The sequence below is a fragment of the Mustela erminea genome, chromosome 8 (assembly GCF_009829155.1).
Source record: "Mustela erminea isolate mMusErm1 chromosome 8, mMusErm1.Pri, whole genome shotgun sequence".
In the NCBI taxonomy this organism is placed as follows: domain Eukaryota; kingdom Metazoa; phylum Chordata; class Mammalia; order Carnivora; family Mustelidae; genus Mustela; species Mustela erminea.
In genome coordinates this window covers 21107209-21131040 of record NC_045621.1, presented here as the reverse complement: position 1 = coordinate 21131040, position 23832 = coordinate 21107209, and the positions used below count along the sequence as shown (strand labels likewise).

At 38.4% G+C, this 23832-nt stretch overlaps 1 protein-coding gene across 1 annotated transcript in view; it reads right to left on the bottom strand.

Annotated features, from left to right (window-relative positions):
- The window catches only part of CPS1 (carbamoyl-phosphate synthase 1), a 123680-nt gene that overhangs the window by 14998 nt on the left and 84850 nt on the right, over positions 1-23832 (bottom strand). The window contains exons 25-32 of the mRNA XM_032354679.1: positions 22399-22580; positions 15444-15638; positions 14953-15020; positions 12820-12895; positions 8402-8479; positions 5591-5698; positions 3847-3936; positions 2393-2563 (exon numbers count right to left, since the gene is read on the bottom strand). Of these exons, the coding sequence (XP_032210570.1) occupies positions 2393-2563; positions 3847-3936; positions 5591-5698; positions 8402-8479; positions 12820-12895; positions 14953-15020; positions 15444-15638; positions 22399-22580 (968 nt within the window). The remainder of the gene's footprint in view (positions 1-2392; positions 2564-3846; positions 3937-5590; positions 5699-8401; positions 8480-12819; positions 12896-14952; positions 15021-15443; positions 15639-22398; positions 22581-23832) is intronic.

The following is a 23832-nucleotide window of genomic DNA, read 5'->3' as shown; positions in this document are numbered from 1 at the left end:
TCTCTTTGGTCTAAGCATCTGACTTGAAAAACAGCTTTAAAACTCTGTTCCAAGAATTTCTTGAGTTCTTGGCCAAAAGCTTGGGTTAAATAATCACAGATTATTTCTGTAAATAGGGCCCCTGTGACCAGTCTAGTCCAGTGTTTCTACTGGCCTACACATTGGAGTGATTTCAAACAAAGTCTACTGGGCACTGGTCTCCCCAAGCACAGAGTTCAAACACATTTTTTTCTTGGTAGGCTTTGGAAACATTCCTCTGCTTTTTCTGATCATTTGAACTTGCAACAGGCAACCATGCCAGAAATGTCTGTCTGTAAGCTGACTTCTGAGACATTAAACTGTTGTTGACACCTCTTAAAAAGCTTTGAAAAACATTCTGCTTGGGCACACTTCTCCCCAGAACTTTCATGTGAACTAGAACATAGATAAGAGTGTTTCTTCTTCATTTATTTTATCGGTGTAGTTCGTGAGGAACCAAGTCCTGGTTTCTTGCATCTATCCGTATTTCTAGTGTGGACTCTTCTCTGACTCTGGTACCCTTCCAAGTTATCCTGGGATTCTAGCTCGGGGTCACTTCACAAGGTCATCCTTAGTCAAGTTATATATTTCTCTACTCTCGCTTTTCTGTGCTCTCATCCAGGGACATCCATCCACCCCCCCAGGCCTGTGTTAAGACTGTCTATAAAGAAGCCATTCATTTTTTAGAGTCAAGATTCATATACAATGATAACTAGGAAAGAAGTAAACTAGAAGATATGGTGCATTTTGAAAGACGCATATCTGTCCTTCGTTACTGTTTTTAACTGGATATTGTTTCATACACATATGTGTATGCATATTTCTGTGCCTATGAATTCAGAAACATCGATTTGAAATGTATCTATAGAATTTCGAGTGGAAAATATTTTTCAGGGCCTTCTACTTATGGTCTCAAACAAAGAAATACTATGTATTTTTTTTTTACCTACGTATAATTCCCACTGAAAGCTTTAACAATTTATGTTGTGTCATAGTCTCCAGGAATAAACTGCCACCCTTCCCCAATATAACAAGTGACATTCCATCTCAATGCACTGTAAAATCTAAGTCGTCCTAAATTATTAAGCTAAATAAGATTAATATTTTTTTTTTATTTATAGCTTCAACTTAAAGCTTCCACTATAAAAGTCAGAAGTCAGAGTCTCAGCTGTAATACAATTATGACTCATGTCACTAGGACATACAGGAATGGAAGTCTTTTGAAGGCATCCAAAATATATAAATGTCACATAAATACATCACATGATATAAATTGATTCCATCTTATGTTTTTTCTAAAACATTCAAATATATTTATATAGTATCTCACTAATCCTCATACTTGATTAATGAAGTAAAGTCATAATTATAAATACTCTGTGCCTGGGTGTGCTGAGGCAGCTAGAGGAGCTCAATGGTTTTATTATTAAAGTATTATTAGAAATATACATCTAGGGGTGCCTGGGTGGCTCAGTGGGTTAAGCCTCTGCCTTAGGCTCAGGTCATGATCCCAGGGTCCTGGGATCGAGCCCCCCATCGGGCTCTCTGCTCAGCAGGGACCCTGCTTCCTCCTCTTTTCTCTGCCTACTTGTGATCTCTGTCCGTCAAATAAATAAATAAAATCTTTAAAAAAAGAAAAAATATTACATCTATATTGGAAATTAGTGAGCAAATCTTAGACATTCCTTGTCAATCTTCACAGAGATGCCATGAATTTCATTTCCTTTGGGGCACCACCATGAATAGCAATGGCTATTTCAGCCTTTCAAGAGGAAAAATTGAGCTGCTGAAGAAAATAGGAACTAAGCAAGGTGGCAATGTAGTTAGAATTTAACCAACAGCACAAGGTAACACTTTTTTACAAGACACACGTATTTCTGAAGTCTTGGCATAATTCCAAAGGGACACAATTCAAGCCTTATCCTAACAAAATATGTCCGGAATTTCTGTTTACCAACCAAACCAACACTACTGTGTATCAATTGCAATATCATAGTTTATAATTCACTCAGCTAGTTGGTTTTGAAGTTATATAATTCTAAATGATTTTTTTTTATTATTTTTGAAATGGATAAAAATTGATATAAAGTTGCTTGTGTATATATTCAAAGGAAACATCATAAATCCCTGGTCTAGCACTTTAGTTAGAAATTTCATGAAGTATCAAAATTTTTTTTTTTACATTAAAAAAAAAATTTTTTTTTAAAGTAAGCCCCCAATGTGGGGCTTGAAGTTATGACCCCCAGATGAAGTCACATGCTCTCCTACTGACTGAGCCAGCCAGGCATCCCTCGAGATTATTTTTGATGAAAAATTTTTTCTTTAATTTCTTGAAACTTAAAAAAATGACTGATAGATTTTTTTCAAATGTTACCTTAATTGCAACATAATCAGCAGGAATTATGGGATGGTCCAATGTGGGAAGGGGTTTCTCATCAATGTTCTCTCCAATCATCACCTTGGTGGCCACATCAATGAAGTCTACCCCCAGTGTCTTGGAAACAAAGGGGAAGGATCGAGAGGCTCTCAGGTTACACTCAATCACCTGGAAAGACAGACAACAAAATTCAAAAAAAGAGAAATGATGGTGAGATCCAACGACAACATATTAACATTCTCCCTGTCACCTGGGTTCTAGCTGTTTTTTACTGGAGCCAGCTCTTTTTTTGCCAGACTCTTCCTTTTCTCCCCCGTGCTCGCACTTTGGCTAACCAGTTTCCTTTTAGTATCTTTGAATTCTGACTTTCTTCCGTCTGCTTTCCACAACTTCATCCCCACACACTGCTGATAGATTTTAATGCAGAACTCAGATAATGCCATGTCCCTGCTGAAAAGTCTTCACTGGGTTTCCACTGGCCATCGGATGAAAGTCTGGTCCTTGAAGGCTTTCTATTCTCTTGCCTCAATCTATCTCTCTATGTAATCTTGTACCATTTCCCTGAACCCAATTTTACTTTTCAAGTTTGCCCTGCACTACTTACCTAGAAAAACGATCTTGCTAAACTGAACTAGTTGCTATCTCCCCAAATGTGCCAAATTTTCTCTTAGATGTTCTATTTATAATGTCCTCTCTACCTTTTGTTTGTCAAAATTCCAGCCATTCTTTAAGATCCACTTAAAATACAAAAATCACCCTTGAAATCCAGCCCAAACCAGGTACAACACTCAAACACATGCTCAGCCACACGCGGGCACACACACACACATACACACGTAGATATGCTCTCTATGACTTCAGTACCATGTATTTGTACATTCCTTCCAGCAGCTATTATATTCTAACTTATGCTATGGTTTTCTACAAAGTCATCTTCCCAGTCCTCCCCAAACTGAACATCTTTGAGAGCAAAGACTGTGACTTATCCATCTTTATTGCCACCATATGATTTCACATAGTAGATGCTGCTGAACCAATTCTGGTTACTGACTGGTTACATTACATAGACTAATTAAGACTAGTCTAATTGATTTAACAGTTTTTGTACATCAATAGTATCTGAGACTTCAGTGTATGCAATTTGTGACTATTTGACGTACTCAGATAGTCACTGTGTCAGTCTTTCTGTACTGCAGATGGCAGACAGCGATCCTGTTTCCAGTGGGTCAGAGTGCTTTCCACAAGGTGACTGACATTTCAGTGCCGCCAAAGGCCTCTGCCTTGCAGCAGGGCAGGCCTTCTGCACTGTGCAACGACCCACACTCAGACAGGAACAGCTGTAGGAATCTCGGCTGCTCCGTCTGCGCTCACGGAGGAGACCACCAGAGGCGCACAAACCAACACAACCTGACACAGCTTGGTGTCCTCTCAGGCACCTCGGCATTTCTTACCAAGACATCGTTGCCTTTGACAAGAAACTGGACGTTGAATGGGCCAGAGATGGCAAAAGCCTTGGCAATCTTTCGGGTAGCATCCTTCACCTAGATCGAAAGGACAATGACATAGTGCTAAAGAGCACAGCTTGATTACAAAACACACACACACACACAAAAACACCTCAAATTTAGATTTTTAAAATTTCTTTTAACAGAGAGCTACACCTCCACTAATAATAATAACAGTCATAATGGCAATAATATTAATAAAAATAATGATAATAGCAGCCACTAACAGGCATCTAACAACAAAATAATAATACATAATAAATGTCCGTAACCAACTAGCAAAAAGAACAAATAGCTTGACAAAATTACCTTTCTGCCCAATGTCCCTATCTCCCTGCCATTGCATACTGAGGTTTTACTCTGAGGGCTAAATGGAATTCTGTCAGTCCAGTTGCGTCAGCCCCAGAAACCGCAGTCCAAACTTCCTATCAATCTCACAACCTACCTGCTGAGAGGAGCAAGCCCTGAAATTACACGGCACTGCAAAGAGACCAGAGATACTTCTTTGCTGTGTTTTTCTGCTACCCTGGACTCTACCTGGGGAGATATGGTCAGAAAGAAATGACGTCTCCTTGCCAGGAAGCTCTGCATGTCACATAAACAGATCCCTACATGCAACCGGAGCCAGACGGTACCCATGCAATGAGGGGTCGCTGACAGCAAGACACAAGAGCTCCTTGTTCCTTACTTTTACAAGAGGGACTCGGCAGCTTAATTAGTTATAAAAGGGAGTAGAATCCATGGCATATCAAACTCTGAGAGATGCCGAAAAATCTGAGTTCTTGAGGTCATTTACGCTGACATGATCAACTAAAGCACACTTGAAATCCAGGGATGTTGTTCTCTTAGGCAGCAGGTGTTACAATATATCCTGCTGCCTTCCTGTCAAGAACGAGGTGAGACCTTCAGAATCCAGCCCAGTGTACAAGCCAGACAGGCCTATGTAGATTTGGATGGCAGGGTTATGGGTAAGCCTCACTGAAAAAGCCACGCCTGACCTAACGTACCTAAAGAGTAAAGGAACAACCACGTGAATTATTTCAGATGATGGTCTCTGAGGCTGCCTAGCAGAGCTTACTGAGTACTGAGGCATCATTCTTGGGAAGGTCTTTAAAGCAATGGTTTCAAAGGAGAGGTTGAAAGAGACCTAATCAGAAAGTGCTGGTATGAGATGAGGGTAAGGGTGGACAGTGAAAACAAAGGTTCCAGAAGGTTCCTCTGTGACTGCTGCATACCTGCTTCTAATTGAGAGGCACGGCTTTATAGGCCGCTCACCTAAGTGGCTTTCAAACATGGGAATCATCTACAGCAGTGTTCTCCAGATGGGGTCCTCAGACCAACAGCAACAACAGCAACATCACTTGGGGACTTGTTAAAAATGCAAACTTGGGGCCCTGCTCAGAACTACTCAATCAGAAACTGGGGGTGGAGTCCAGCCATCTGTAGATGAGCAAGTTCTCCAGATTGTTAGGCTGAAGCCCAAGAACCGGTACCCCAGCCCACAAGCAAGTGGGCTCAAAAGGGCAGGAAGGAAACTGTTATCTCTAAAATACTCAGCAGGCTCAGAACAGGAAAATTCCCCTCATAATTGCATTTCACCTGGGGCATGTCCTACATTGCTCCCTAGTTAAAAAAATTTTTTTCTTAATCTTTGCTTTTTCCCTTTCCACTTTTCTTGATAAATCATGACCTTTTCGATGGCTCCTTGGCTGATGGTTTGTGTGGGTAGCATCAGAGTAGCATCTCCTGAGTGGACGCCGGCATCTTCCACGTGTTCAGAAATGGCATGGGAGATCACCTGGCCAAGAGAAGATTTTAGAAAGAGTTGTCAGGCACCTACTTCAGGGAAGCTACTGCCCCTCCACCCTGTCTCTCTCCAGCCCCCTACCCCACCGCATTCTAACAGATGCCTGGAACATTGACCAATTACTCTGCAGAGTCTTTGGGTGAGACAACCGCATAAAGCCACTTGCATGGACTCGCCTCCACGCTGTAGAGTGACAGACTGACCCCCGGGGGCAGCTGACAGTGGCTGAGCTGACCTCCCTCGTTCATTGATTAGAATGGGTAGGAATCAGGAAAATAGGACAGCTGGACTAAGTCATGTTGACTTAAGAACAAAGAGGAACCTAGAGTATTTGGGGCGCACTGGAGGGATCTTTATCTTTTCCTTCCAGGTTAGGGTTTAAACACTAGATGAGATGGGAGAAGTAACTATCCAGCGAGGTGCGTGTATAACTTAGGTGGACCAGAAAAAAGACTTAAGATCTAGAGCAAGAGATTTTTTTTTTTTAAGATTTTTTTTGACAGACAGAGATCACAGGTAGGCAGAGAGGCAGGCAGAGAGAGGAGGAGGAAGCAGGCTCCCTGCTGAGCAGAGAGCCCCATGCGGGGCTCGATCCCAGGACCCTGGAACCATGACCAGAGCCGAAGGTAGAGGCTTCACCCACTGAGCCACGAAGGTGCCCCTAGAGCAAGAGATTTTTTAATTAAAATTTGAGAAAGAAGGGGAAGCAAGAAGAAAATATTCTTATCTTCTCTTACAGGTAAGGAAACTAAGGCAAGATAAGAAGAAATAACCCAAGTGCATGTGACTGCTGTATGGCAAGTCAGATTTGAAGCCCTTATCTGTCACACTGCAAAGTTTATGGTCTCAGTCACCGTAACCTGAACGTTAATAGCATGTGTGTCTTTGGGAAGTGATAAAGCTGACAGTCGGGGAGAATAATTGGGTAACTGTAAAAGACTTAAATAAATTATAGAGATAACTTGTTTATCAGATTTATAAATGACTTAAAGCAGAGTAACGTTTGAGTCTCCTGCTGTCACTTAGGAGCTCTGTGACCTGGGCAAGGTACTTTATCTATTCAGCCTCGGTTCCTGATAAGGCAGTGCTAACAATGGTATCGGTCTCATAGAATGTTTGTAAGGGTAAGAGAGAAAGCATATATAGTGTCTGACATGATATTTAGTGCATAGTAAGCATTCAGATTTTTTTATAGTGTCTAGAAATGGGGAGGCACTACTCCCACCAAGCTCTGAAAAGAATCATAATATAGCTGAAGCACTATTTCCATTTCGGAGTGTGACTATTTAAAAAAATTGCGAGTAACCTGGATCATTTCCAAAAGAAGGAGTCCAGGATGATAAGCAATGGTTGATGTCTGAGAGAAGCTTAGATTAAGAGCATATCCTAGCAAGCTGGAGCCAAATCAGGCCAACAGACGAGCATTATATTTGAAAAAAAACACAAATGTCTCCAGGCTAGTCTTACATTCTCCACGTGGACATTGGTAAGATCACATCGCTCTCATTTTATACCAGAGTCTCAAATATTTAAAACATTGAAAAGGAGGAAAGATTAAACATATGCTCTACAATTCTGAAGGCCAGAAGGTCAGGAATGAAAAAATTCCAGGGAAGCAGACTTTACCTCAAAAGAAGGAATAAATGAGATGTCCATATGACATCTTTCAGTCTGACAACTTTCTGCGCTCTGTATAACCAAAGTTGTTAAACAGAAAATAAGTGACCCCTTTCTGGGGATGCTGTAAAGAGAATTTTCATCCTTTGGGGTATGGGGTTGAAATAAATGATTTCTAAGGGTGCTTAAACTCAGGATTATATGATTCTGTAGTAAGAAATCATTACTGATGTGTGTATATATATATATATACACATACACATATCTAAACAACCCTACTTTGAACTGTTAATCTGCAAGACCAAAAAGACAAAAAGATTTCACATTTTCAGTAGTGTTTTGAAGTATCTACAAAGTAGAAAATGAAGGACAGTTTTTTAAAAATTTCTTCATTAAAGCAAATAAAATGACATGGACTCCCTAAAACATTACTTCCTATATATCAAGATAAATCATAAATGCCTTATTAGTACAACTAGCAAACCTAAGGAAAGCATTCTTCACATTTTCATTTTTCACTGAAGTTGGAGGCATTCATTGTACTAGAAATACAGATGTGATCTGGTAAGCTAATTCTATGTTATTATCCTTATCCACCCGGCTCTGTTTAGTTTTGTCTTTATTAATGCAATAAAAAGGTGGAGGCTGGGAAATCAAGAGAGGAGAAAAACTGGGGATTCAATTAGGAACTTCAGAAAGACAAGTATTAGATGTTTTTATAATACCCATTGAAACATAAAAGGAAACCCACAGACCAAAGAAAATGAGAGAGAAAAATCTATTCAAGAAGAATGAGGAGTACAGGATGATAATTAATTTTGAATATCATCAAAGAGAAATCCTAACATATGAAACACAGGATATATGATACCCGTGACACATACACTAAGTTGTCAGTGAATCTGAAAATTTTTGGACTGAGCCACTCGTCCACTATTCTTAGAGACCTGATTTTGTAGAAATCAGGACCTCTAATCTGTTTCAAAACTGCCAAGTTGGGGGGGGCGGGCGGAGGGGACAGGTAGAAGAAACGTGATGGGGAGGCAGAGATCTAGGAGATGGGGATAAAGCACTTACTCTTCCATCTTTGCCAACAGCATCCATTTCCACTTCCCGGGCCCCCTCAATAAATTTCGTCAGCACCACTGGGTGTTCCTGTCATTGAGGAAAAGAAAAGGGCAGAATCCTTAGCTGACATGTGTGTAGTGTCAAGTGAAAATTGCATCCCGGAAGTAAATCTCAGTGTAATCCTTGCGAAGACCTTAATGCTCAACACACTACACAAACTCCTTAGCCAATTTGTTGGGTAATACCAATGTCATTCTCTGCTTTCAGGGAGGGAGAGGGTCTTTCTTCAGTCGTGAGTCCTCAGTCAACTGAACATGAGTGCTGAAATTTCAAATACAGACTTTAAAGTGAGTGACAGGAAAGAGGGGGCTAAGGAGAGGGTCGAATGGGGAAGTTATGAATATTTCTCTATTTTACTTATAACTGTATTTTTCTTGGTTCCAGTTCTTTCTCTCTTTATACACTTGTCTTTTCCAAGTGCTGCAATTTCTTAAATCAGTTCTCTCCAGGAGACTGTGAAAGAAATTAGGAGGAGAATCTCATTTTGTTTTGGTTTTGTTAGGTCCAAGATGGAATCCATTACATGGAACTGACATGCCTTATATCACTTCTAAATCACGGCATTTGCAGCATTTCTTTTTATTAATCTTAAAACATTCTTCCTTTCTCCACTGTTTTACACCCTCTTCCTTCTCGAAGTTCTCCCCATTCTCAGCTCCTTCATGACACTGCAGTGATGCCCTCCACCTTAGGACCACTGCTTGCTTTTTCCAGACAAAATGAATAGGTTGACTCATGACCTATAGGGTTCAGGCATCTCTTCTCAAAGCCCCAGGCACCAGCAACACACCACTTGCCTTATCAGACTCTGCTTTTCCCTGTCTCCATGCCTCTCTCCCCCAAATGCATCCCACTTTCTCTCCTCAGCTGTGTCTTTCAAGTCTCAACTCATGCTTCAAGCCCTGACACAAAAGCTACCTCCTTCCCTAAGCCTTCTCCAAACATCTCCATTCCTTCTGAACACAAAACCCCTTTGCCCACCATCATGGAGTTCATCTCATGCATATGTGTCAAATTTAATGTATCTTACCTTCTTGAGTAGAACACTTGAAATTGAAAGGAATTTTCTGGAAAATTCAAAAGAACCAGTGTTTTATGCTATAAAGAAGCTTCTCTCTCCTATTAAATGAGGAAAATTTTCATACTTCCTTTTCTTCAGAACCCTACTGGACATGCAACTACCTATTAGCCAAGGGTCGGGGGGGAAGATTCCTTTCCATCTCTGTTCCTGTTCCCTCTTCTTTAAATATCTGATGTTTATTGCAGCAGGCCTACTGGAGCTGTGTTGAGACCTATATGGGATTTTTTCCTATATTTTGATGATAATAGCATGATTTAAAACAAAATTACCAGCTGTCTTAGCTTCCCTAGCCAAGCGTGAGACAGGAATCCTTGTTCAAGAGATTTACGGAGGGAGTTAGAAGAGTAGGGTGGGACAACAGGAAAAGGTTAGTATGTCGGTAGTCTCAGTGGAAACTGAATTTGGCTTTACTCCACAGGGGGCTCTGGAGGATGAACTGCAACACAGAGTAAGTCCCACCATGAGGCAAAGGTTGCTCACTGGTTAGTGTTTTGAGGGTGGTGCAGAGGTGAGATATCTTGCCTCTGTGCTGAAGAAGCTCCCATTTGACTGAGAGTAGTTACCCAGAGAGGAAGTACAGCTGGTCAGTGTTACCAGCTGTCACTACAGTTAGGGACAGGTGCTTCTACAGATGAAGGGATCTGAGTGGGGCAGTGACAGCATCCACCATCCTGGCCATTTGGACAAATGTATGAAAAAGTCCTTACCATGTTGAGAAAGAAAATCTCTTAATAAATTTCAATCTTTCTGCAATATTATACATTGTCAGCCTTCCTAAGATACTTTCCACCTTTGATATCCATCAACTACATTTTCTTATTTCTTTGTCAGGCTCCTTCATGGTTCCTTTTCCTTTACTCGGCCCTTAAATGCTGGTTTCCCTCTCATCTCGGTCTTAGCTATTTCACTCCCTCTGTACTCTCGCCTTGGTGATTGCCTCCTTCTCAAAACTCTAAAATGATAAGCTATTTATTTCCAAAACTATATGTACATATCTATCATTAACCAAAACCTGGATTCTCAATTTAAAATCTGTATAACCCACTGCTTTTGAAACATCTGCACTTGGGTTTCTCATAGGCATCTTCCATAAAAGGTCAAATATTAAATATATGATTTCTTTCTCTAAAATTTCTCCTTCTCACATTCCCTATTTTAATAAATGGTACCGCCACCCGTCTAATTGTCCAAGGCAGTGGCTCAGGAGCCATCCTTTATCAGATACTCTCTTACCCTCTGCCTCCATTCACTCACTAATTGCCTTCACTGAACATTCTAAATATTCTAGAACATATGTAATTCTTTTTTATCTTTACTATCATTACCCTGCTCCAAGGTGCTGTCATCTCTACCCTGAGCTATAGCAATAGCCCCTAATCTTTTTCCATGAAAGCAGTCTGGCCCCAAACTCATTATAACTGGCAAGATTCTCTTATCTATTCCCTGCCTACTCTTCTACTCTTGCACCATGTGGAGTGTCCTACCCATATATTAAATGCTTTATCAGTTTCTAGAAACTCCATTTTTTTTCCTCAGCTTTGAACCGGTGCCTGGGCTGCCCTTTCTTCCTACTCACACCCACAATAAAAACTTTTCAACCAGTTAATTCTAAGTCAACCATTTTAAATTAATTTGAAAAACCCTCCTTTAGGGATGGACCCCAATACACTTACACTCACCCTCATCCTGTATTTTCTTACCCCGGTGCTCATTATATTTCATGTAATTAACTGAAGACTGATGTCCCTAGTAAAGAGTCCCCTGTGAGAGGAGACTGTATCTCTCTTTGTATGAGTGTAGCCCCTGATACTGAGAACAGTGCCATAATACACAATATAGCAGGTGCTAAACATGAATGAAGACATAAATAGTTGAGTGATTGATGGGGGCTGATTTTATTCTAGATTCACTGAACTGAGTATCCCAGATTCTGCTATATTTTGAAGAGGACACCTGAATCAGAATGTTCTCAATCACGACATCTCCATGACAAAACTTTGGTCTAGTAGAGGCTCTATCCATATACTAGCAGAAAAAAATATTTTTAAAACTATTCAATGAGTAGAGGTCCCATGGGATACAATGTCCCAGGCAGAAAAGAGAGGGCACCTGCTTCCTCATTTACACGAGCCCAGCTGGTTCTAACTATTGGTTTTTCAAACGGAGAGCATGCCCGATCCCTTGGCAGGAAGTCGGATAGAGAAGACAGTGTCTTGCTCCAGTCCGCATTAATGAAAACTGACCCACGGGGGGGATGCCCCCCTCAGCTATCTGACTTTCACAGAAGTAATTTCAAAATCTGCTTGGTTTTCTTTTTTACACTCTTTGTCTTTCTCACCCTTTACTCTTATCCACTCTCTTCACTGACCCAATGTCCTGGGGAGCAACCACCCTACAGAAGGGATGTCTGACTTCATGAGCAGGAACAGTCCATGCTCTTTCTTCCTCTTTGAAATGCTGCTGACTTCACTTTTTAGGTCCCTCCTAGGTCCCCACTTGCCTAACATCAAACTCTTCTCTATGAGTTGTGCTCTCTGTCTTAAAAAAAAAAAAAAACAAAACAAAAACCAACAAGCTTTTGAAAGCTTTTAAAAGGAGAACACTACTTTCATCCTTTATAGTACAAGGTCTTCAGATCACTAACCTCACTGGGTAAATCTTAAATGGATCACACTGAGGTAATACCAAGGGAGAAAGTAAAAGCTGAGGGCAATGGAGGAAGGTGGTTGAATCACCACAAAATTATAAACATTTTTATTAACTGACAAATGGAATGTATCAAAATGGAAAAAGTCAAAAGGTGAGAAAAGGGGTTTACTGTTAAAATTGCAGGGTTAACTAAGGCAAAGTCTCTCCAAGTGTGAGAATTAAAAACCAGGAAAGCCCTCACTGATACATGATGAGATTGGCTAGGCAGTCCTTGAGGCTAGAAACCCCAGGGGTAACTTGATCAGCATCTAACTTATGAACAAAGAAGGAGACTTATAGGCCCTAACTCCTGGAGGCTAAAACCAGATCTGTGCTGTGATCAAATATGCGCTGGTCGTCTTCTTCCACTAACCCGAAGGATCTAAACACAATTAAATGCATTTGAGTTTTCTTATTCCCATATATAGGAGACTACTGAGTAGGGAGAAAGGAGGAAAAAAAAAAAAAAAGGTGGGGAGGAAGTAGTATGAAAATAGTATGAAAAGATAGTATGAAAAGAAAAGCATATGAAATAAGGTAGCAATTAATACTGAAATAAGGTAGAAGTAAAAGTCATGAGGAGGAAATCGGATACTACCTGAGAGACTCTAGTGGCCTCCTCTAGGAATTTTTTCATCTCATCCTCAGAGAATACCACATTCATAGCTGACCCACTGGAAAAAAAGAAGAGGACAGGTCAGTTTCTTTCACCACTTTGGAGGAAAAGCATGCTAGACTTCATTGTTTCTCGGAACAGTTCAGGTGATCTCTAGTTTCAGTCTGGACTGAATAAGAAGATACTTTTTTCTAGATTGAGTCTTTACTCCATTTAATCACCAGAACAATCAACCAAAGTAGAGTCACTCAAGTTAGGGGTAATAGCTGTGATGATGTCCCAAGAGAATCACATAGCTGTAGAGATAGCAGTATCTCAAAGTTTGTCCTTTCTAATCCTGTGTTTTCACTCTGCTGGTGCCAGGTAATTCTTAAGCCTTAACAAGATTCATGCTAGGATCTAGCTATTTTTTTTTTTAAGATTAATTTATTTAGGGTCACCTGGGTGGCTCAATGGGTTAACGCCTCTGCCTTTAGCTCAGGTCATGATCCGAGGGTCATGGGATCAAGCCCCACATCAGGCTCTCTGCTCAGTGGAGAGCCTGCTTCCCTCTCTCTCTCTGCCTGCCTCTCTGCCTACTTGTGATCTCTGTCTGTCAAATAAATAAATAAAATCTTAAAAAAAAAAAAAAGATTTATTTATTTATTTGAAAGGGCCAGGGGAGAGAGCAAGGAGGGAAGAGCAGAGGGAGAGAATCTTAAGCAGACTCCTTGCTGAGTGTGGAGCCTGACACGGGACTTGATCTCAGGACTCTGAGATCACGACTTGGGCCAAAATCAAGAGTCAGACTCTTAACCGACTGAGCCACCCAGATGTCCCAGGATCTACTTACTCCTTCCAAGGTCATTGACAATGGCTGATCTTAACCCACAGGTCTGCTGTGAAAGCAGGTCATTCTACTACCAGCTAGGTTAGAAAAGTATAATTTTTTAGCAACATTTCCAAATATAATGTACGGTATCTGACTGAAAGATATTCAACTGTGTCCTTCTTATTGATTGCTTGAGAAAGAACGATGATATCAATTTATGCTGAATTTTGATATTTTTAAAGTGAGATCAAAGGGAAGAAAGAGGAGTAAGAGGGAAAAAATAAGGAAGAAAATTACTACTTTCCACTTCTTTTTAAAAAGTAACATTCTTTGCTTCTTCTACTGTATTACATATTTTTGCATAAAGAGCTTCCCATGTCTTCACCTATTCAAGACAGGAAGGCTAAGTCAATAACCCCGATAATTCACAGTATAGGAAACTGGAACAAAGAGACAGATTGCAGAGATGAGAAAGAAAGCACAATAGTCAGAGCTGCTTTCTGCAACCCTCCCTCAAATGTCTGTGTGCTCTTTAAATTAACTTACATTAATACCTCAAAGAAGAAGTATTATTTGATGGTGATTTACACAAAATGTCATTTAAATAAAAAGGGAAGTTTTCCACCTCATTTCAAATTTTTCATTATTTTAAAGGATCCCATCACAAATTCCATTTACACTTTCAAATCGTGCACAGCAAATTGTGTTTCTCTTATTATCCCCTGTTCAGTAAAGTCCTTCCTTACATGTGGTAACATCTGAAGAGAGTAAGTGATAATTCACAACTTCTCCTTTGATGATAGAACTTCGTTTCAAAGTTTAATATAAAAGATCCTCACCGTCCCTGTCCCTCACAATTATAATTCATCCATTAAAAAATGTGATCTCAAAAACTCAAAAAATTCAAACCATCAGAAGGTGTTGGCAACAGTCATAGACAAGCTGCCATTTCCGCTGACTAGAAAACAGACACTGGAAAGAGATGTCCCAGGTTTGCTTTGGTTTTGCTCTTTGGGTTTTTGAATTGTTCTCTTTAATGTGGAACTACCCTCCCTCTGTTGGGCAACAAGATGCCCTAAGCCGTGTTCTAAGATGGAGGACTGTGCACTCTTATTGCTGCCCTCTGAAAGAAAAGCGATAAGCTGAATGACCACACATAGGTCCTCTCTCTGGCCATCTTGGTTTGGGGGGTGTGGGCGGATTGACAAATCACTACACATTAAAGCCAAGTGCTATCAGCGTACCGCATGCACTTCAGTATCTCCTGATTTTTAAAGCATTACTTTGGGAAAACAATATATTACCTCAAAACATAGGAAGGTCTCAACAAGCAGGGGTAGCCCACAGAATTCGCGAATTCCAGTGCCTCATTCTAATTAATAGAAACAACAACAAAAAAAAGTGCATGAATAGTTTAAAACACTCAATAGAACTGCAGAAAGGCATCTTTAGAACAAATGGTAACACAACTCTTTTTATTCTTTCTCTCAAAAGACACCATTAACATGTAAATTGGACATGGAAACATATAAAATTCCTAGTTTCTAATTGTAAATATCAATCAAGCTCAAAAATAGTTTGAACGTCTTTCATTGTCCGAATCTTAATGAGAATACTCTTACCAATTCATAACCAGCATTTAACTGCACTCATAGAAATATACCAACTTCAAAGTCAAGTCCCTAAGCCTAAGTGCCTCCTGTCTGTCCTGCAGTTAACATCTGCGGTAGTTAACATTCGGGTTGCAACACTTCGAAAGCCAACATTAAACACAGACCCGTGTTTCTCTCCTTACCAAAGTGTTAACAGCCTTCCAGGGTGCCTGAGCCACCTTCAGCTCGTCCAAGACAGCTGAGAAGATGGAGCGATCCTCAGCCCGGTCGATCTGCAGAGGGCTCGTGCCCATAATCTTGACACCATTCTTGTAGAGAGGGACTGCCAGATTGTTTGGAATCTGACCCCCCACTGAGATGATACAGCCACCGCACGCCTGGAAAAGACACCCATAACATCGACTGTTAGGGCCACTTCGTGATGGATGAAAACTGCTTCACATGTTGCGATTGTTTCATGTCTCCCATCCGCGGGCAATATTAAGTTATGCCCCAAAGAGATAAACAAACTTCGTTCCTCCTTTCCAGGCATTTACATGCGAAAATCTATTTGAGAGTTCCATACAACGACACGGGACTACCATGCCAGACTTCCACACAACTACACAGGGATGTGTGATATGGACATGTATGACAGAAAAAGGAAATCAAGACAATTAACGTTTTCACCATGCACTCTACTGTAATCAAGTGCTGCTTGAACTGCTGTTGTAATTCCTTAAATGGACAGAGATCTCTCCTTTCACCTCTCCTGCTGCCCTCCAGCCCAGGCCTTCACATCCAGATGAATCATCCTACGAAACTGCTTCACCAAGTGACTCCTATACTGGACACTCCAAAGTTTCCCTATGCCTAAAGGACAAGGTGTAAACTCATCACCATCATTAGGACAATGATGGTGTCACCCTTCTTCTTCACCATCATTAGGACAATTTTCTATCACCCTTCTTCTCAGCACCAAGACCTCCTACTCAGTGTCCCCAACCACGTGCCCTCCCACTAGCAAGCTTTCTGCCCACTTACCCTTCCCCTGCCTTTGCTGCTTCTCTCCTTTTCCCCTCGCCCTTATCTAACTCCACCATGTCTATACTGCCGGCCAATCTACATCCTACCTCCCATTTTTACATCCTCTCTCCTTTCCTGTTACCTTGGCTCTTATCTACAGTACCCAGGAACTGATTTTAGTCCCTGTTTCCTTACTATTTGCCCTGAAAACAGGATCTGAATCTTTAACCTTAATCTTCTGTTAGTAGTCAAAACTTCCAGATTAAAAATAAAAATGCATATCAAAAAAACAAAAATAAAAATAAAAAAATACAACTGCTGAGTCCCAGCTCATTCCGGGAATATATCCTAATCAACCAGGGGTACATGCACCAATCAAGAAAAAGCCCCATCCATCTCATTAAAAGAAGCATTTCTGATAAATGTTCACTTTTTATTTTTAGTAATTACTAGAATGCATTATATTTTGCTTTTAGTTATAGAATGATCACCATGGTAATAAAACCTACTACTGTGGCTCAGTAACAATCACAGCCTGAAGGTCTCATGAAGTAAACTTTTAAAATTTCAATGTGTATGTAAGATATTGTTATGGATAAATATATTTTATTAATAGAAATATAGGAAGAAAATTCTAGGAAGAAGGTGAAATAGAATTCCAGCTTAAGGAGATAAAAGGAATAAAGAAATATTCCTGAATTTCAAAAGAAAAAAGCCCCATCTTGATTGTCTCTGTGAAACTCCCTCTAACATTTAGTCTTCATGTCTGCAAAATTAGAACAATATTTGCCTGCTTCACAAGGTCACTATATAAGTTAAAGAAGATAATAAACATTAAAGGCCTTACACATTGTAAGTGCATAAATAAGACATTGTTATTAATATTAGGAAATATTATTTAACTGATAGACCACTGATCTTGGAATAATTTGTATTTGCCTTAATAACCTACTAATGAATACTGGAACTGCTGAAGTAATAGATATTAACCAAATGTATTTTATCATTATTTGAAATAATTCTGAAATAGTCTTAAAAGGGATAAAGCTAATTTGTCTTTGATGAGAGCAATGATAGTAGTGCCTAAGCAAACACCCCACAGTTGAGTGCTTAAATGCCTTGTAAACAGTATGGAAAACAATAATCCACAGTTCTGCATATTTATAAGTGCTTTTATAATTTCTCATATTCAATATACATCTTTGCAAAACCTTTAAGAAGATTTATTCTTTGTACTATAATAATATTTTTATTTGCTTATTATTTTTAGTTTATTAGCAGAGTTAATATTTTAGAGGCTTAAAAACTAATTCCTCAATTAAATGCATACAAAGATTTCTCACGTGAAGCACTTCAACATAATTTCTAAAAAGAGAAGTATCAACTTGTGAGCAAAAATTGGGGACCACTGCACTAAACGGGAGCTCAAATTTGAGTGAAAAGTCTTTAATAAATACACTAACATTTTTTAAAATGTTCTGTGAAATCGTTTTTTATTTTTTCAACAAATTAGCAACTTTTAAAACAGTCATAACGTAATCTGCTACTATTCCCTAAGAATATTACTATTTGCCCTACACCATCTGTTTGACCTTCGCTGTATTCCTCTGAGATAGTTATTACTCTCCCCAATTTACAGCTAAAGAAACTGAGGCTCAGTAATGGTGAAATGACTTGCCCATATTTCGAATCTAGTAAATACAGTCAGTACTGATCTCAATTTTCCACACTGTAGAGCAGTTATGTTTAAATAATAAACCGGATCTTCGAATCTTAAGTTAACTATTTTTCTGCCTGGTTTCAAGGGTCATTACTGCTAGAGGTGCAAAGAGAGCTATTTCTGAAACGTTGTTTTTTGAAAAGTGGTAGAAAAACTTCCTCTGCAAAAACCCATTCTCATCATTGACTCTAGAAATAAAGATCATTGCTGGAAAGACAAACACATCCACAGGACATTTTAGAGTAATAGTGGACGGTGTAGTGTAGTTTTGCCCACACAGCAGAAGGAAATCAGTACAAAGAACATGTTTGTAGGATGAAGTTAATATATGACAGTTTTGTGAAAGAATTCATCTTAAATTGGCCCCAACTCCAAGCACAGAACTAGCAGGGACTTAGTAAAAGAATTTGGTATCCCACATGGGTAAATTATCATTACTACCGTAATGATCACTTAAGCCTAAATAGTTTTAAATAACTCACTGACATAAAATAGTCTAAAATTCAGATTTGTTTCACAGATCCCTAAATACCTGGCTGAAAATAATTCCATCAGAGTCCCAAAGTTCCACTGATCTTACCTGGATTTGTTTGTATCTTTTTACTCAGTTTAGTTTCCTGTTTTATTTTTTTTTTTAAATTTGGTATCACTAAGCTCAGGCAATACCACACAAGAATATTTCTGAAACAGTATTCAAGTACAATCACACCACAAATGTATTTTTAGTACTTTGGTTTTTCCTTATTTTTATGGGCAAATTAAATGATACATTATAGACAGAATGCAATAGACAGAATGCAAGAGAAAAAAGTTATCTTACCAACAAAAATAGCATTTAATTCATTAAAAGATGGCCCTAATTTTTATAATTTCATGTATTATCTTTAATTAACAAAACTCTATTCTTTGTACATCTATGAGATTGATTATCTTTACTGTGCTTTATTATCTTAGTTACTCACATCTTAGTAAAACATTTTTAACACTTTAGGCAGACCCTTAAGATTGTACTTAATTACAGTTAAATCAAATGCTAGGAGAAACCCAATTCTAGTTTAGAGCATGAATTCCCTAATGGATTTTATTTACCATTAATTAATGATTTTCGTTCATTCATTCATTTAATTCAAATTGTGTTACAGAGGTGTCATTGAATATGTATACACATATAGCATAAGGTATTAAAAATAGAACAATTATATCATTAATCAGAGTACATTTCTATGTGGGTATGATCCAGTAAATTATTCACTATAACAGAAAGAAAAATTAAGAAGGACTCAAACTAGATAGGGACATCATAAGCTGTCAGGTATATTGCCTGGCATTTTTAGACTCAATCTGGTTTTCTATGAAGAAATTTTTTAAAAATGAGAAATGGGTCTTACATGGGGCCAGGATAGAGAAGAAAGTAAATGTTCTTTTATACAACTTTTCAAACCATGAGTCTTCAGTGGAAAAAAAGGAGAATGTAAAGTTAAGACAGGATATGTGTGATTCTTTTAAAAAAATAATTTATTTATTTGAGAGAATGTGTAAGTAAGTGGGGGGATTGACAGAGAGGGAGAGAGAGAGAAAGACAGAGAAAATCCCAAGCAGACTCCCTGCTGAGTGCAAAGCCTGACCCAGGGTTGAATCTTGGGACCCTGAGATCATGACCTAATCCAAAATCAAGAGTTTGGCCGTTTAACTGACTGAGCCACCCAGGTTCCCCTTGATCTGTGTGATTCTTACTCATTGCCATAGCCTGCCAAGATTATTGTATAATTCATCCCTAGAAAATAGATTTAATAATAGATCTAATAAAAGAGAAACTCAATGTTGCAACTTTCATAAACAATGTAATAATTTTCAACTCTTATACCTCAAAATAACTTGAGAACATCTTTTCCCTTATAAGGAGTGCCTTAGCCAAAATTAAGAACTAAGCAAAATATTATCTATCAAAGCCCTGTAGATAGTAGATACCAATTTCTCATTTTCTTGGCACTTCCCCATACTCAACACCAAAATTAAGGAAAAAAATTAAAAAAATTTCTTTAAATTTCTTCTCAAGGAGTAGAATCCATAACACAATCACAAGTAATAAATGACTTGAATTTAAAGGGTTGCTCTTTATAAAGTATTAAAAAATGTCTGATGCCAAAAGAATATATCACTGAAGTATTTTCTATTAAAAAAAGAGAACAAGTAGGAAGGAGATTCTAGCATAAGAATCCTCTCTCATTCCACCTCCAACTAAGGTTTTGTTTGTTTGTTTGTTTGTTTGTTTGTTTGTTTTTGGTAGCCTTCTTGCCTAACATGGGCTTGAACTCATGATCCTGAGATCAAGAGTACATGCTCTACCAACTGAGCCAGCCTGCTTTATTCACAATGCAGGTCACTTTTCTGACTCCCCCTCATGTTTTCTTTAGAGGTATATCCTTATTGCCATGGAAATGTGGTAGGTCCTGAACTAAATCAAGAAACCTGGACCAGGAGACTCATCATACTTTCTACCATCCTATGTAGCTATGTAGCCTAGTGCCTTTCGAAAGTGACTCAAATGTGTGCTTTTGAGCAAGTTTAGATGTGCTTCCAATTTTCTGCAGATTTACCATTGAATGTCTCAGTGCCTTTAACATCACTAGGGATACCCAAAGCTGGATTATGGTAGGCTCCTGGAGATTGTGAGGAGATACACAACAACCTCAAAAAAGGAAACATACACACATATGTACTGTGTGTATGACATGTGTATGTGTTAATATAATATTTCCTGTGGAATAGTCTAACAAATACATCAATGGAATATTGTTTTTATATTCTTCAGAATAATATTTAAAAATACCTTACATAGTAGCACTATAAATGTTAACTAGCTTCAAAGAAGGACCAATTTATTTTTTACCATCATACTGAATTCAGTTACTATAAAGGATCTCATTAATATCCATGTATAACCATATCCAAAGGCAGTTGTAGAAGTTTTTAATCTTTCCTTAAACCATTTCATGAGGAAATAATTATGTATAAAATACTCACTGCAGTTCCTGTAATCCTCGTTTATATTTTTTAAACAATTATGTAATCTTTCATTTATTTTTGTTATGGGTCCCAATATTATTCTAATGTCTTGAAGGTAGGGACATGGTTTTACAGCTACCTATCATGCTGAACCTGGTATTTAAAAGGTATTCAAGATATATTTGTAGAATGTACTTGTTTTGATCCTCACGTGAAATGAATCTTGAGAAATTATTAGAAAAACCATGTCAGAGACAAAACTAAAAATTGTCTATATTCTACCTAAGGGTTCAATTTCATTATACCCAAAGATAAGTGTGTCAGTCTCAAATGGACAACTATGATGATATATCCATCCAAACTTTGTCTATTTTTCTTCAAGGTAATAAAATCATTACATGTTCTAACACTGAAATTCATACTTTCCCCTGTGGTTTCAGCCACAAATCTCCTTATCTTCACAATACTTGTATGTAGCACAGATATACACTCATCTGGTCCATTAACAACAACAACAAAAAGATGAAACACAGAATTTCAGAAATTTGCACACCTCATGAATTGTCAAGTCAAAGCTTGAACTTAAGTATTATGGCCTTAATTCAGTTTTGTTTTTTTTTTTCCTAAGTGACCGTATTTTATACATAGGAATGATTCTCCATAGTAGGGAATTAACTGTAATGACATGGAAAGACTCAACCACTAAACATCACCCTGAAATCTACCAGTAGTTATCTTTTTTAACTGTTAGACTTTAACTTGTCTTACAGACTTAAAGTAACCGGTGGTCATAGGAATCCCAAGTGAAGATACTCTCGATAACACAAGAGTGTGGTGGACGAACTGCCAGAGAAACAGAGAGAAGTACCGGTATTGTTCAGAAGGAACTCCTCCATCTTAAACTGAAGACTAATGACTTCATCTGACAGCACACAGAATTAACCACACAGAATTAACTGGTCATTTGTGAACAACTGACTTCTCTCCTCTGGGGGCCATTCATTATTAAACTGCAACAACACAAAAACTAGAGAGAGGTGGCTTCTTCTATGTCTAGATGATCAATTAAATCATTCTGCAAAATATTTTGGAGGGTTGTCTTGTACTAGCTAATACATGTCTGGCATGTGTTACCAAGAGAAGGGTTTTCAATCTAGTTGGAATGCTTAGAAAGAAAAAAATAATCACTCTGTGCCAGGGCCTCAAGACTCTAAGGCTGGGATAATATTTTTTTTTAATTTTTTAAATTTTTTTTTTAAGTTTCACTACAAAATAAGACAGTGGAAGACACTGGCAACTCTTTCTCCAAAGGGGAATTACAACATAAATCTACACACATACATCTACACCTATAACGTATGCACTGCATATATTTTTCTTCTTTTTTTTTTTTTTTATCTTTTTACCTCCTGATGGTAGATGTCTAGGATTCTCTCCAAAGACAACTCTTCAAAGTACAATTTGTCACACTCATCAAAGTCTGTGCTCACAGTCTCAGGGTTGCAATTCACCACCACTGTCTTCTTGCCAAGCTGACGCAGTGTGCGGATGCTGGAGACAGCACACCAATCAAATTCCACACTGCTGCCTGCAGAGAGGGTGAGATTGGGAAGGGGGTAAAAGAAACAGAGTTACAACACAAAGACCAGCAGAAAGATATTGCTAAGGCTAAGGAAGCTAATGTCCTTTCCTTGCAATTTTTAAAACTCCAAAATGTAAATTTCAGATACATCACACACGCTACAATAATAGGAAAAACAAGGACTAATTAAACAACAGTGACATGCTGGCTGTTTTTGTATGCTAAGTTCTGCAATAAGTGATCTCCATATTTGAAACATTCAAATTCAAAGTTAATGCGAGATCATTTTAATGATTTTTTTAAAACCTCATTTACAAAAAAAGAATTCAAAGTGAACATACTGACCTCAGGACACAAAAAGAGTCAAGCTAGTGATCAGAATACTTGAGTTCTTGTTTTAGTTATTCCACTTACTCTGCTCTCTGAGGGCTAAACCCAATGATCCCTGAAGTGCCTTGGAGCTCTGACATATCTTGATTGATTGGAAAATCCTGTCCTTTCCAAGCATATCCTTTTAAACTTGGCAAGGCCACCCTATGCAGAGTGAGTGACCTTCTAAAAAGTAATTTGAAGTACAATAATGGCCTAAATACCTCAAAATATCACCTCTACTGGGACGCCACAGAACTGAAAGTCCTGGGATTTGTACTAATCCTTTGCATTAGGATTCTGTCTTCTAAAAATTATCAGAATGATAATTATCCAAAAATAGTAGCATGGTAATTTTCACTATCAGTTAAGTATATACTTGATTATTAGCTTAGCTAGTCTTCCCTGGGTCCTAAGATAATGCATAATTGTTACAGGAATTAGGCAAAATTTGAATAGGAAAGAAGAAATTTCTACAGAAGAGAAAGGTAAGTCCTGGTGGAGGTATTCAGGCCATTTGGCCATAAGATAACTACGGGGGTAAAGATAAAAACACTTTCAGCCTACTTCAAGATTTGAGCAAAGATTGCTGAAGTAGCATATCCTTGGTTAATTGTAAAACCTAAAATAAACTATGTTTAAAGTAACAGAGTAAGACTACATACATTTTAAATTATGTATTTCATCATTTCTATACTAGAATAACTTGCAAGACTAAATGTTAAATATACTTGTTGTGAAATATCATTGCCTATTTAAATATATACTTTGTAACTATAAATTGTGATTATTATATTGTTATTAAATGTCTAATTTTAAGTGAATGGGTGAGGTGTCACAATTTCTGCTGAGAACATTTTAATTAAATAATATAATGCTCTATGTACCA